Below are 16,473 nucleotides of genomic sequence, written 5' to 3' on the forward strand. Positions count from 1 at the left end.
GTGTCAGAAATGTGAGAGGCACTAGGGGGGATGGGGGCATGCTTCATGTCTTAGGGCAGTCTCTTCCTTTTGGTGGGTTTAATATCACTCTTGGTAGATTCAGAGCTAGAATCATACTTGGGGGGGGGACTTAAATTTTCCTAGTTGGAGGTATTTGCTAGCTCTTTGGGCATTCTTCTTACTCTTTCTAGTGTGTATCCAAATCAATTAGGCTAATTTTAACCTCAGAGGAAGGGGTTTTCATGGTATTTTTTTGGCTAGGGCCAAGGCCAGGGTCTAAGGAAACTTGGGGAGTGACAAAAGCCAAGAGGTTGGCCAGGAGTAGCAGGTTTAGGGCAAGATGGTAGATATACAATCTATTCATGAACCCCTAGTGGATGAGATAAAAGGTTTTAACCTCCTCTTTTTAACTCCTAGCCTTATAGATACAATCTTCCTTAGAATGCAATAAAAAAAATTAGAAAGGAAATGTGATCCGACTTTCTTAAGTGGTTAAGAATGGGGGAAATGGTAATAATAGAGTACCTGAAATTGATCCTCGAGTGTAATGTATCTCATAATAGCATAGTAGATGACATCCCAAAGTTTAGGAAGGTCTTCACTTGAAAACCCACCATCCATTCGTACCAGTTCCTCCTTAAACTTGAAAAAAAAATTGCAGACTGGTTTCCTCATTCACTTTGGCCTGCTTGCACCAGTTCTTACCTTCTAGGACAAACCCTCCAACCTTCCCAATGACTTCTTCTATGATATTGAAACTCATCCCATTGATTGTCACTTTCCTGTCATTCCATGAATTGAAGAATTGCATTGAGATGTTCTGATCATGTTTCATCATCCCTCTCGTAAATGGTAATAAGCCACCCTCCTGCAGATAGACCATCATAGATTCACTCATACGGATGCAAGCCTCCACTCCCATAGGTTCAATATGATCACTAGTACCCATGCTATCACCCAGTCTGACCACCAACTCTTTAAAATTTTCCAACATAGCCTTGTTGCAGATTTGGCAGTTACTGTAGTTTAAATATATTGCACCTTACAAGCTAAATATATCAAATAATATTTCACATGTGCAATACTTGTTACAATTAGAATATTTTGCATAAACTAGGGTCAATATTTAAGGGACCACACCATGACTATGTTTTATACCATTGTATGAAATACATAATAGTAATCTTCTATTTAAGATAATACTATTTTCGAATAGGCACCTACTTTTTTTATCTAGTAATGTATGTAAATAATTACAAAAAAGTTTTATTAGTACTCTAGATGTTATTCTAGATGCTTCCTTCTCTAGGATAACTACACACTATTTTGTACATGGCTTGCTCTACTACCTCTATACTCGGTGGCTCCTAAACAAACATTACATTTCCCTTCTATAAAGGTGATTACATTAACAAGGATTTTATCAATATGAGTTCAATTTATCTATGTTTTAAAATTTTTTCACTAGGTTGATTCAATTTCAGAGATGCACTGAGTCTTTAGATTTAACGAAAAGTCTAATATAATTGCCAAAAACATAATCAATAGATTATTATTTAGAAAGGTGATACACAAATAATAATATATGCAAACTCTATTTATGATTAATGCTTGCGAAATTAAAGTTTGCTAAATATTCTTATTGATGATTTACTTGTACATTTTGAATCAGTCAACAATATATAGATACTACAATAAGAAATGTACATTACAAAACCATATAGATGGTACGCCAATTGATAAAAATACAATATTTTATTTACTTGCGACTCTCTCCCAGCTAGCTTTGAATATTTGGATTTTTATATGAGATATTTTTCTTAACCCATGCAATGAGTGGCTATGTTCAACATTCGTGCGAGGAAAACTTTACCTCTAATACTGTGGATAGAATTCTTCGGCGTACATTCATTCGGAGAGCTATTCGATTTTTTTATAAGGTTGGCAAAGTTATTCTCTCTACTTTTATTTAACAACGCGGCTAACGTTTCAGATTCATTACTTTTCTTCTTTCATTCATAAAAATTGTAACATATACCAAGCTTGTCTCAATATCGTAGACTAGAAATGTTAATTTAGATTAACAAACTAGGGACTTCATCAATGTAATTGAGGCGCAGCAGATACCAGCTACAAATTTTAATGAAACCTTATTCATGGCTTTGTAGAAAACAAAGGAGATAGCTGCCTTAGTCACCCATAAACTATAGAATGTCTTTACTGGATGGTGCTTGGCCAGTTGAATGGAGGTAAGAAAACAAGTCATTCATCAAGCCAATCGAGACTAAACTGTGTTTCCATAATTTCAACTGTAAGCTCCGGAATAGAAATGCTCTTGGCTCGTAACCACTGCTTCCCAATTGTCTCGTCACAGATAACGAGCTTGAGAGAACTTAGTTCAGAAAGAGCTCTCGGTAACCTCTTCAAACAGGAACATTCCCTCATATCAAACTCACTCAACTTCTTCAGTTGCCCTATCTCCTCTGGAAGTTCTCTGAGGCCCTCGCAGAAAGAAATGTCTAGACACTCCAACAGCCGAAGCTTTCCAATCGATGGTGGAAGTTCTTTTAGGCCGGGCAACGCTGATAACCTCAGCATTCTTATAGAGCTCATATTCCCAAGCTCATGAGGTATCTTCTGAATCCGATGGCAGTTGCTGATACACCACATCTGAACAGAAGGCATATTGAAGAAACTAAGAGGCGCCTCCTCCAAGTTACTGGAGTGATCAATGGTAAAATCTTGAAGCTTGGGGTTTTTGAATGTGGTTGCATAATCAAATCCTTCGCACAAGCTTAAAGATAGCTTCTCTAAGTTTGATGTATCTTTCCTTTGGTTTTGAACAGTGAGTGCAATCAGCCTCTCCAAGCGGACACTCTTGAGCTGACTTAGTGAAGATAAAACATCTAGACCTCTCACAGTTGCCTTCTTTGTTCCATAATTCAATACCATAAGAAATTTTAGATTTTTCATGGACTTCAGAAATGAGGGAAGAAAGTATTGATCAGTTGAAGAAAATAGTAGCAGCAGAGCCTCTGTTTCAGGCAAAGTCATCTCATACCAATCGTTTGCCTCCATAGGGCCTGCATGATAGATTAGAAAGGAGTTCAAATTACATCATTAATCTTGTGGGTTATGACTGTTAAATGATACTACTGGATTTTCATGTAAAAGAGAAACAGTGCGATAAATATGGGAAATAAGTTGCTGAGAGCAAGAATGTAGCTATTTAGAGTTATGACTATGAGGAGAAAAGGTTTTTAACTGAAACATTGAGAGATCGCTTGAATTGACACACCTGTATGAATGGAGAGTAGCTGGACATCAGATGCAATATGATTAAGCAACTCCCACTTTTCTGGGAAACCATGATCCTTCCTATCCACGAGAAACCTCTTTCTGGGGACCACACCAGCCCGACATCCCAAATAGAGGGCCAATTTTCTAATTGCACTATGCTGAGAAAAGTACAGCTCTGATGCATTTGCATGTGAGATTGCTACTCTTTTCCTGATAAGTACTACGTCGTCAATTTAAATTTTAAACAGGATAACCAAAGAACTCTATATGGGAAAGAGAAATATCTTGGAGTGGTCGTCAAATCCAAAAGGTTTCTGCTACCAAGATCTGACAAGATAGATAAGGCGTCATGCCACTGTAACTTCCTCACATAAACCCATATATCCAGCAATGCATTAGCACAATTTTTCCTGTCAGCTGGAAATAAGCCTAAGTCTAGGAAGCATTCCTTGGCTTCTTCATCTAAAGAATTGACACTGATCTCTAACAATCGAATAAGCCCATCTTTATGATAATCTGAAATGGATTCTCCATTAGAAATCTTTTCCTTTGCCCTCTCCCAAACCTCGTTTGGTTCCCCATGTAAATTGCTTCCAACCACCTTTAGAGCAAGTGGAAGTCCGCCACACTGTTCTTGTATCTGTCATCAAAGAAAGATACATAAAACTTACAAAATGACCGATTGAAGGAAAAAGAAATATATGTACATTTCGTATAAGCAATAGTTATAAGCGAAAAATTTCTAGAATTTTAGAATTATTTCCTTATAACATTGATATATTTAGTGGAAGATACATATTTTACAAAGATAATTAATTGTGCATGATAACTCTTTCAATCTTAAGTATTTGCTATATGTTATTAAAATCTCATTTCTAAGTCACTCTTAAATATCATATATTAGGAAGAAAATTAAGCTTGAAAAAAATAAGTCAACTTTAATTATTTAACACTTGCGTTGGAATGAAGCTTAATGTGTGATGTTTAAGCCATCTCAACCAAACAAGAATTCTCAATTTCTTATTTTATCGGTACCAAGCAGGTTCAATAAATGCCTCTAGCAATAAACTTGATTGAAATTGTATTGAAATTGTATTGACAAAATATTCGGAATTATTTTGCGGTTACCATATATTCCACAAAGATAATCATAAAATTGGAGAATAAAGATAAAGGTTGCAGTAGTGGAGAATAAAAAGCTAGGAGAATTGTTCAAAATACGATACAATAATTAATGGAAAGAAAATATTATACCTCCTCCACTATATTTGCTTTTACTTTTGCTGTGAGTGGGATTGACGGCTGTCCAAAAGCCCAGAAACAGAATAGTGACAGCGCATCCTCTCGGCACAATAATGGCAATTGATAAAGTCGGGTATTTGGACTTATGGGAATAGTGGAATTATCTCTGGTTGTTACGACAGTTTTGTACCCGGGTCCTTCAAACAGTAGATTTTCCAAATTTGCTCTGGACCAGACATCATCCAAAATCACCAGAGATGGTTTGGATTGACTGAAAATGAATTGTTGCAGCTTCATCTGTGCATCTTTGATGCTCTGAAATCTTCGGCTTTTCTTTCCAGCAATCTTCTCCCACATAGTCTCTAAAATCCCCATCAGGTTTGGGGATTGTGATACGGTAACGAAAAGAACGTTATCCGGGAAGTATCCTGGTATGCATGAAAAATAACATATTTTATTTAAATGAAGGACCTTACCATGCAAAATGAGATGCGACAAAATCTAGAACGAGAACACTATTACATAAATTTACCTTTGATTTGAGGATCATTCAAGAGAGCCACAGCCAAAGTAGTTTTTCCTCCGCCTCCCATGGATCCCAACCCAATAGTTGAGACATGGTTCTGGAACAAGAGTCCCCTCAAATCTACAAACCATTTGTCCAGTCCCACATAAAACTGAGATTTTCCAGAAACACCATATGCAGAATCGTCTACCAATTCAAAACTGTTGATAACGGCCATGTTTTGAACTCTTTGGAAATTTGAACTTGATATTGCTTATTCTTATGTCTCTTCAGCTTACAAAATTTCTCTTCTTTCCTGATTTATTAGACGTAGCTCTCTTTTATAGAGCTTAATAGACGTGTCACGAAGTGTTGAAGCTGTTTCTATGAAGTCTCTAATGAAAGCAGACGGAAAATTCAATCGTATACTGGTACAACTGCATTCCACAATATAAAGACGATGTCGAAATTGCATAGCTTTTCAAATGAGCACATCCTCTGTGGATTTGTATTGTAGGTAGATTCTAACAAGGATTTATTCGTACAATCAACTTCAAAGACACGATGCTGAGGACCTTTCTTCCACGCTTTGTCAGGCTCGTATTTGTTGTGTGTTGCACCGAGTCCTTTCGTTCCAGAGTGGAAAGTAGATTATCATTGCTTCGAAGTTGGACAATAATCTTATTTAAAGGGGAACGGGGGCAGGGGTTGGGTAATTTGGTGATAATTGGCATTATGAAATTATTTTTGTTGTTTTTGGTTGAAGTTCTTGATATCTAGCCACGTCCTATAATGGAAGGTGATTTATGTTTAGCTTTTCATATTGATGGTTCACAACCTTTGGACTAGTCATGCAAGAAGATTAAATAAATTTTAGACTTCAAATTTTGTCGCTGCTTTGGTTCATCTCTCACTGTTTATATTGTTTTGGATTGTTTCTTACTTCATCATATAAATTGCAATCTAAATCCATTTGACATGCTGCCTTCCCACATTTATTGTTACACATGACATCTTTTGATCAAAGGAAAATTAGATAATAAAATGGAAAATGATATCTATATGTTTAGAGGAAAAATGAAAACACTTTAATAGGATGTAGGCCTCCACTTTTTGGGCACTAAGTCATTTAAAGATTTGTGTATAAGGAAAGGGATAATTTCTAAGAAACTCAAATTAGATTAGTAAAGGCCCAAAAGGAAACAGACGCCAGTAATGAATTTCAATTATGAAAAAGAATGCAATATAAGGAAATACACTCTTTAGTTCGTTTGCGATAATGTGTATGCAAAATTGAACTAGTTGAACAAATAATGTAAATTTCTAAATGCTAGGTGTATTGTAGTGCCTACCCCAAGTTTACTTTTCATGTTATTTTGCCAAATTCTTTTAGGCTAGCTTTATGGTTATGTTTTAGAATTAGTGGTACTTAATTACCTATTTTGATTGGATGCTATTTCATACTTAGTTTATATATTTGATGAGCTACTTGATACTCGGTTATTTTAGGTGTTTATATTTATTCCTTCGATGATGATGCATTTATGTTCATATAGTGATTTCAGTTACTTTATGATAATAGTTAGATGAATGATCTATATGCAGTTTTCTATGGGTATTGCGTACTTGCATTTGTATGGTGTACTTGTATGTTTTACTTTATGTTTGACGTTTCTGATATAGTTGAGGGAGGGACTCATAGTCACTTGTTAGATGGGATCTACATGATGCACAACTCCCCACCATTGCCTGTTTAGTTAAGATTTATATGTATATGTACAAGCTCATCTTTTATGCAGATTGCAGGTACCAAACATCAACTTTTCTGAATTGCTAGGATGAGAATGCCCTATCACAATATCTCAATGGTAAAGAGGGGAGATAATACGTGAGTCCAAATCCTAGCCCTAAGCCAATTTTCCTAAAAATAGGATAAGTATCTGAGTTATCCTTTCTTATGAATTCATCAAGTGACACGAAATCAAGATTTCAACCCTTGAGTTTGATTTAGTACTCTGTCTTTAAAATGACTTTTCTTATTTAGATTTGTGTCTGTTATAATTTTCAGTTATAATTAAATCAAATTAAGAGAATATTAAATGATTTATTTTAAATAAATTTTTATAAAGAAAAATCAAAATTTAATTATATTTAACTAATTGAGAAATTAATTAAATAGAAGAATCAAATTTAAAAGATTTAATTAAAGGTTCCAAATTTGGTGTAAATATATTTGTTGAATTTAATAATAATTTATTTAGGAGTATCATTTTAATAATAAACTCTAAATATTATTATTTAAATTAATAAATATGCTATTAATGACATCTTGTGATTTAATAAAAGAGAGAAAATAAATGTAATAAAGTTTATTTTAATAAAAATGCAAAAAGTTTACACATGAAATTAAAATAAAATAAATTAATAAAGAAAGGGGTTTGCATGATTGTAAAACCAAAACCCTAAAGGGAGAAAGCTCTTTATTAAGAAATTTGAGCTCATTTCTCCATACAGGTTTGGAGGAAAAAAAATCGAGAAAGAGGGTTTTTGAGGAGACAAGAATTCTTCCGAGTTCTGAGCTTTTGTTTGGTTAGCATAAGATTGAGGTAGGATCTTGTTCAGATTTCACAGTAATTTCCTTATGAAATTCCTCTTTCTTCTCCATGTTTGTTATGGATCTATTTTAGAATTAATTTAAGTTGAAACCCTTGTTAAATTTAATGTTTTTTCATATGGAAATGTCTATAATAAAAAATCAAATTTGAAACCCTCATGTTGAGAAATTATGTTTGGTTAATCAACTTAGATAGGGTTTGTTATTATTGGAAAATTCAAATCTGTATTGAAATTGGAAATTGAATTGTGAAAACCATTCTTATTTTAAAATAATGATAATAAAAAAATGAACTACAAGAAAACACTTGTATACAAGGCCTTTGTTGTGTTTTTAATAATTTTTTATTGGTGCCAGTCTATTGAGCATAAGATTAGGAATTTCCCTTTGTTGGACCACAACTATCCACTCGTCTTCAAAGCCAAGAAAGTTGCGAATGCCAAAAAAATGAATGGACAACAATAGTGAAAAAAGGTAAGGGCTTGACTGTAGCTAAAGTGAGCCCTTTAACTATATATGAGTTGACCTAACTCAAGCCTGGTTCAACTAGAGTCTCAGTTCCTCTACTTCCTCCGCCTCTTGTTTCAAACCCTGCTATGCATGGGATAGCAGGAGGTCACACTCCTAACCCTTAACCCGAATGGATTTGAGCATCGTAAGCGATATTGATAATCTCACAACAAAATCTTTGTAGGTCTCATAGCCTAGATGGCTATGATGAGTATTTTGATAATGGGGAGAAGATTTGAAGAGTCATTTCTATTGATGACTCTTCGTTCGATGCTTCAACATATTTTCATGACAACTTTTCCTCTCTTGGAGATGAGGATGACATGCAAGCTAGTTTACAATGAATTGTCTCTCATGGAATGTGTGGGGACTAATAGACCTCCTTGGAAAATATTATATTCATGAGACCAAGCACATGCTTGGTAATATTGATGTTCTTTGTCTTCAAGAAGTTAAAGTTACTGGGTTTTTACTCACCTCAGCTTGTACTGTTATATGGCCAGATAGTGTAATATTTGCTTCCCAACATGAGGCTAGTCGAGGTGAAATTGTTACTATTCTCTCTCCTCATTTACTTTCTTTTATTATTTCACACGGTTCTAACCCACTACACATGATGGTTTATATTTTGCTGTCTTTTCAAAATCATTTTTTTGGTATTGTTAATGTTTATGCTCCTAATGATGCTATGGAGTGATCACACCAATGTTGTTGGTTGGCAGATAATTTTCCACCTACGACTTGGGTCTTTTATGGGGACTTCAACATGGTAGAGCTGGTCATCGACAAGGAGGGACTTCTTCCTTTTAGATGGGCAATTAGAAAACATGAAGCTTGGGTTTATATCTAGAACAAGCTAGGTATTTTTGATCTCAATGCTAGCCACCATTGCCCAGATGGGGTTTGGCACACATGGTCCAATTTTCAAGCTAGGTCCAACAAAATTTTAAAGAGACTTGACAGGGCTATGATTTCTGCATAGTCCTTTTTCTCTTTTTCCTACAAGTGTGCCCTACCTATCACTCATTTTCTAGATGTGACACTTTCTAATTGCTCCCCCATTATTTTTTCTATCACTTTAAAAATGGCTCAGGCCCATCCTTGTAAAACATTATTTTACCTCAACACCTCATTGCTGTCCCATCTAGCCACTGTTTCCCACATTCTTTGAGTGTGGAATCTTAAGCCTTGACCTCACACCCATGTTGGGTGGATTTAGTGGTGGAATGATTCCATTCTCCATCCTATAAGGTTTCTTTACATTTTTGGTAGACAATTGGCCAAGTACCACAAAAGATCTTATGCAGCCACTACCAAAGATCTACGTACAACTTTCAAAGGTCTTACCATGAATCTGTTTGATATGGATCTCTAGATTAGGCTTGCCAATCTTCAACACTAGAAGCAAGTTGCACATATCTATATTCTACCAGAGGAGCTCAAATCAAGGTCTATCTCCATTGGTTCAAGGTTGGCAATCAGGCTTCCAAGGAATTTTTTGATGTTGTGTGGGCTCGCCATTTTATGATGGGCATCAAGCATATCCATGAATCCTATCAAGTCTTTACTGATTTGCCAAATATTCTTTGGGCTTTTATGCACCATTACAACCAGGTTTTTATGGCTCAAGGGCCTTCTACTGTGCATCACCAAGGTCTTCAACAATGCCTTGCAGTTACTCCCAATCGGCTTGCTCCTAAGCAATATGCCTTTTGTGAGAAAAAATTAACGCTTGAAGACTTGAAGGAAGCTGTCATTTCCATGGCTACTGATAAGGCCCATGGCTATGATGGCTTTCTTTGTGAATTTTACAAAATCTTGTGGGATGTTATTGGTCCTAATTTTCTTCAAGTTTACCATGAAGCTTTCAATTCTAATTCCCTAGGAAACATTATCAATAAGGGCAATATTAAATTCATCCCTAAAGTTGGTGATCCTGAGGAAATTTGCAATTGGAGACCCATCACCTTGTTGAATGTCTCCTATAAGATCATTGCCAAAACCCTCTCTCTCAAAATTTGGCATTTGCTTCCTCAGATTGTTCGACCTAAACAAAATGGTTTCATAAAATCCCTCTATATTTTGGATAACATCATTGTTGTTTGGGAAGGCATGGAATGGGCTAGGCAATCTAAGCAATAGGCCTTATTTCTCAAAATTGACTTTGCTAAAGCCTATGACCGGATTGATTGGCCCTTTATTCTAGCTATGTTGAGAGCACTAGGGTTTGGGCCAACCTTTTTATAGTATGTGTAGATGATTTTTGGGGATGCCTCTACTTGCATCACCATTAATGGGAGGCAATTTGAAGCTTTTGGGCTTTGCAGATTCATCTGTCAAGGTTGGCCTCTTGTGGCTTTGTTCTATGTGCTAGTAGCTAAGGGCTTTTGCTATCTTCTTGGCAATTCCATTTATTGGGGTATGGTCTGTGGTATTTTCCTTCCAGAATCTTCTACACATCTTGTGAATGGCCATTTTGCTGCTGATTCCTTCCTTACTTTGCTTGAGGAGGAAGACAATGTTGCCAATGCCCTACAATGCCTAGATAATTTCTGCCTTGCTTAGGGGTCTTCCATTCAATGACACAAAACCCTTTGTTACCCATAGTCCTTCTTTCCAGGCCCATAATGGCTTCAACAATATGAGTGGAAATGGGTCTAGTGTGGGGAACTCTTTAAGTTCTTGGGCATTCCCTTCACTTTTCAAGCCTCCCCTATGGAGTTGTGGAATGTTGTACTTGCTAGGATTGAAAAGAAGATGCAATATTGGATCACTAAACCTCTTTCCCTTGAAGGAAAGTTTCAAATTTACTCTAAAGTGCTTGCTACCACCCATGGGTACTATTCTTCCTACTAGGATCCTTCCAAATCTTCTTATCTCAAGGTAGAGCATCTCCTCTGGGACTTCCTTTTGGTTGTCAATTCTATGCATCATGGCTTTCATGGAGTTGCCTAGGATTATTGCTACTTACCCAAAGCCTTATGGGGCTTGGGTTTATTTCCACTAAAAAATAGGGGATTTCCCTTTATGCGAAGTGGGTCATTTGGGCTCTCACTATAAATGAGGCATGGAAAATTCTTTTAAGGCACTACATTTCTTCAAGCTTCTCGGTTAACCAGCCTACCTAAAATGGGATTGGTTTGTAGATCCTTCTTGTGGCTGCTGAACCTATTCAGATTCAGGGTACTTTAGTTGTTAAGAGTATTTCAAAATCTTGGGAAGCTCTCAAACCATGGCTTCACTGGGTTGGTGCAGAGGTGGGCTCTCAATGAATGTGCAAAACCTTTGGTGGTCTCCTTTGTTTTCCACTCAAGGTGTTCCTTTAGCTAAAATTCAGGGAGCCAGTGCTCTATGTTTATTCTGTAGGGGTATTAAAACTCCCAAGGACTTATTTTCTAGAGTTACTATGAGCCTTCACTCTTGGGAAGATCTGTATGTCTAGTTTAAGCTCATCTGTGCAGATCGACATACAACTGATCTTCTAGTTTCTATGGTACCTCCCAATCTATTACACAAGCTTGGTATTTACTCATCTTTCCTTTGGTGGGAAGGATTGGAAGTGGTATCCTACCACTCCTATGGCTAACTACAAGCCAGAGCTAGAGTATTGGTGGTTGATGCCGCATCTTCCAATGGTTGATCTACCTTTAATAAACATTTATATTTCTAGTCTTCTCATAAGATTTGGAGTCTTAAATTTACTACTATTTGGAATGTCATTACGGAGCCAAAGATTTCTCACTTTACCTAGTGTCTCCTTTTCTAGGGCTTGCCTTTGGGCCCTCGGCTCTGGCATTTGGGAGTTTTGAATCCTAGATGCCCCTTTTGTGGCCAACCCAAAAGCTTCTTGCACATTTTTTTGGTTCTACAGGTGATCCCAGAGATATTGGCTTTGGATTCATGACATTTTCAAGCCTTTCCACCTCAAGGAGTTCACTTGGCATATGGTGATGTTGGGAGATTTTCCTAGACTTCCTTTTAGATATGCCTAGATTTGGCATGCTTTCAAAATGAATTTTTTTAAAACTATTTGGAAGGACATAAATGTAGTATTATTCTCTCACAACTTTCTTGATACCCATTTTGCTATGTAGTCTAAAACACATATTTGCAATAATGTCATGATGTAGATTTAAGTACAGACTAACAAAGTCACATTGGAGGTGGTCACTTGTAGGAGCTACTTTCTCATTGGGGAAATGTGCCATGTATGGTTGCCTATGTGCCTCCAAATGCAATTTTTGGTGACACACTCCTCGTCATCGTCATTGGTGAGGTCAAAAAAAATCTACATTCTACACGCATCTTCCTTGGTCACAACCACACTGCCACTCTTCTAGTGGTGGTTTTGGTGGTTGTTTATGCTTGACCTCACCTCCGTGGAGCTTGAGCTCAAGCTGGTCCTTGGTGGCTCCCTTTGGTGCCCTTGTTGTGGGTTGGTCCTCTATACAACATGATCCTAAGTGGACTTTCCCTCGGTTAGACTTAGCCATCTCACTGTTCAAGCCTAAGGGAGATAATATGATGATGTTGATGCTATTATTGCTGATGATTGGGCTCCCCTTGAGCCAACCACTAACCCTAGGGACTTATGGGGTTTTGATGATAAAGACCCTCCTTTGGCTGGCATTGCTCTCGCCGCTTGAGGCTTTATGCTTTTCTTTAAACAATTTTTTTTGATAAATTATTATTAATCCAACCTTGTGCCATTTTAACTCACAGGGTGATCTTGCATCCCCAACTCCCTTTTTTTGTGAATCTATATCTTAATATTATAAATTAATGGAAAGGTCTATGCATCAAAAGAAATGGGTCTATTTTATATGGAATTGATTCTACACTAAGGAAATTTTTGGTATACTTGAGAACTTGAGAAAACTTTGTCATATATTGTTGATCTCAGATTGGTTTTGACTAATGAGTTTCTACACACTTATGTCATTTACTTAGTTCATGTCAAACAAGTAATATATGCCAAGCATGACATGTATATGATAGAGCATGTTGAGTCCACAGTGAGTGCCAAGCCACTCATGTGCCGAGTCACTCAAGTGTTGAGCAGACAACAAGTGATGGGTGATTAGGGAGTTAAGTAAGTAGTACATATTGAGTGATATAGATGTCAACTCACATAATAGAAATTAGTATATGCTGAGCATCAGAGACTTTAGATGCTGAGTAAGACAGTGTTGTCATAATTTTTTGTAATGGCACAAACAACTATGTAAACCATTTTTGAGCTGACTTGAGGATTGAATTACAATATTTTGGAGATAAGGACAAATCTTGAGTTTGAATCCCTATGAATTGCATGCAACCAATCAAGAAAAGGGAAGGTTTAAGGAAAAAAATGGATCAATCACAGTCGTTGATCCATACCTAACCCTAAGTCACCTAAGTCTTCTTGAGGAGGACAAACCCTAAACTTTCTAAGGTGTATGAAGGAGAAAAGAGAGAATTTTGCATGTGCAAACAGAGCATTCATGGTGGCTAAAGAGTTATGATATGAGATTACATTACAAAATTAGCCAAAGGAGATAGTATACATAAAAGAGACATCCGATTAAGAAGGATTGTGAATACATCAGTTTAGAGGTGATCTGTCATCAGGAAAGGAAGTGCTAACTACATTACCATTACTGAGTCATTCTAGCAGGTGAATCTAATGAAGTACGCTCTGATACCACTGACAAAGGGCCAAACCACCCTTACCAACTCATAACCAAAAATACAAAAATATGGAGACAAGAGATGACAAAATGCTTCCCAAGCAATTTTATTATAATTTAAAATCCAATAGCAATTACAATAACATTTCTACAAGATCTCTCAAGATCCAATCCAAACCCAAGCTAGCCCAGATCCACACTCTGGTAGAAACTTTTGAGATCTCAACTTGTGCTCACAAGCCACCAAGCAATCTCCTTGTTTCTAAACCGCAACCACTAGCTCTTCTCCAACTTTATTCAAGATCCAAGTGTAAACTGCCTCACATTCGGTGCTCTATCTACACACTCACAAGTCTACCACAATCCTACTATAAACTGCCTCACATTCAGCACTTTGTCCACAAACTCAGGAAAACTCACTCTTCACTTTCCTCTTCTCTTTCACACCTTGAAGCCTTCCAAGTTTTCCAAGCTTCACCTTCCACAACTTTCACCTTTCCAAGCTTTCCTTCCAAAGCTTCTACTTCCCGAGCTTCTCCTTCTCAAGCTTTCACTTCTCAAGCTTCTACTCCTCAAGCTTTCACTTCTCAAGCTTCTCCTTGAGCTTCCACTTCTCAAGCTTGATTAGAAATTCTCATATGCCTTGCTTAAATAGGCACTTACCACCCCATGCATGACTTATCCACAACCTTCTAGAATTCCTCCACAACCTTCTACAACTTCCAAAAATTTCTACAATATTCATAACTTTCTAGAATTCGTCCCACACACCTCGATAAATGGAATGACAACCATTTATTTTTTATTTTTTCTATTATTCCACCTATGCACCTCGAAAATAAAAATCCTCTTTTTCTTTCTTTTCTCCTTTTTCCCTTTTTTTTTATTATTCCTCCTTTAATTTTCGTCACTTTCTCTCTCCTCTAGATATATATATTTTTTCTTTTTTTCCAAATTTCCCATGCAAGATGCTCCTACATCAAACTCCTCCAGTAGATAGAAAAGTGTGTCCCAAACTTTGACACCAAAAAGAAAGGCCTACAACCATCTTCATCTTCACCAAAGGTTTCGACCTCAACGGGGACAAGAAAACCACCATGCAAATCTTCTACATCTACATTACTCTATCAAACACCAGAATCTCAACCATCTAATTAGCATGCTCACTCCTAGGAACAAACTGAACATAATTATTCATCAACAAAACTTTATTCTCATCAGCAACTAGTGAATCCACACCAGCAACAACAAACTTCATATTAGCAGCCACATGTAGATCTCCATCAACACATGCCAAACTCTCAACAATAACAACCTCATTGCTCACAACAAGATGCTCTGTAATACATAACTCACCTCCAACAACAACCGAATCATCCATGACCAAGTGCTCTGCAACATACAAGTCACCACCAACATCAACTAGATCATCCATGACCAAATGCTCTATAGTCTCCATGTCAGACTCAACCAACTGATCATGAAAACCAACCTCTGTCCCAACATCAGCAAGGTTAGGAATATCCTCAGCAACAACCTCTATTTTCTCTACAGGTTCTACATCAAGCTCCACAAACTGATCAGCAAAACCATCCTCTTCCACCTTAACCTTCTTAGCTTGATTAGTCAATATAGCATCCAACCGAGCAAACATCTTAGAAAAATTCCTCTCCACTATATCATGGATTTTTGCAATCATCTTAGGGTCCAATCCTCTTGGAGCCATCTCCCAAGATCTTCGTAAACCCTCTGCAACAAATCCTTCCCACGCTCCTTGTGACAACCTTGAATTGTTTGCAAGTTAGATCGCAACCTACCACCTCGCACGAACAATCAGGAACCACATCACAAGTCTAGGACAATGAATTTGCAATCAACAAGATTTGATAAACTTTGCCCAACCAAGGTCCTGGTACAAACTGCCTCACTCCTCGGCAATCTGCTTGTACACTCAAGAACTCCTACTTTGATAAGCTTCACCCAACCAAGGTCCTGGTACAAACTGCCTGACACTTCGGCGATCTTCTTGTACACTCAAGAACTCCTGCACTGATACCACTAATGAAGTACGCTCTGATACCATTGACAAAGGGCCAAACCACCCTTACCAACTCATAACCAAAAATACAACAATATGGAGACAAGAGATGACAAAATGCTTCCCAAGCAATTTTATTATAATTTAAAATCCAATAGCAATTACAATAACATTTCTACAAGATCTCTCAAGATCCAATCCAAACTCAAGCTAGCCCAGATCCACACTCTGGTAGAAACTTCTGAGATCTCAACTTGTGCTTGCAAGCCACCAAGCAATCTCCTTGTTTCTAAACCGCAACCACTAGCTCTTCTCCAACTTTATTCAAGATCCAAGTGTAAACTGCCTCACATTCGACACTCTATCTACACACTCACAAGTCCACCACAATCCTGCTGTAAACTGCCTCACATTTGGCGCTCTATCCACAGACTCAAGAAAACTCACTCTTCACTTTCCTCTTCTCTTTCACACCTTGAAGCCTTCCAAGCTTTCCAAGCTTCACCTTCCACAACTTCCACTTTTCCAAGCTTTCCTTCCAAAGCTTCTACTTCCTGAGCTTCTCCTTCTTAAGCTTTCACTTCTCAAGCTTCTA

The 16,473-nt window shown here is 37.2% G+C and overlaps 1 protein-coding gene across 1 annotated transcript; it reads right to left on the reverse strand.

The window, feature by feature from the left end:
- Nucleotides 1-2,124: 2,124 nt before the first annotated feature.
- LOC149560714 (putative disease resistance protein At4g33300) lies at nucleotides 2,125-5,464 on the reverse strand. Its single transcript, XM_089823654.1, has 5 exons — nucleotides 5,075-5,464; nucleotides 4,555-4,970; nucleotides 3,555-3,940; nucleotides 3,299-3,510; nucleotides 2,125-3,083 (listed from the first exon to the last, which is right to left on the reverse strand). The coding sequence occupies exons 1-5, from the start codon at nucleotides 5,283-5,285 to the stop codon at nucleotides 2,263-2,265; spliced, it is 2,046 nt and encodes a 681-aa protein (XP_089679780.1). The 5' UTR covers nucleotides 5,286-5,464; the 3' UTR covers nucleotides 2,125-2,262.
- Between the last annotated feature and the right edge of the window lie 11,009 nt (nucleotides 5,465-16,473).

This window comes from Cupressus sempervirens, chromosome 4 (assembly GCF_028749045.1).
Source record: "Cupressus sempervirens isolate cs-2001-9-10 chromosome 4, ASM2874904v1, whole genome shotgun sequence".
In the NCBI taxonomy this organism is placed as follows: Eukaryota; Viridiplantae; Streptophyta; class Pinopsida; order Cupressales; family Cupressaceae; genus Cupressus; species Cupressus sempervirens.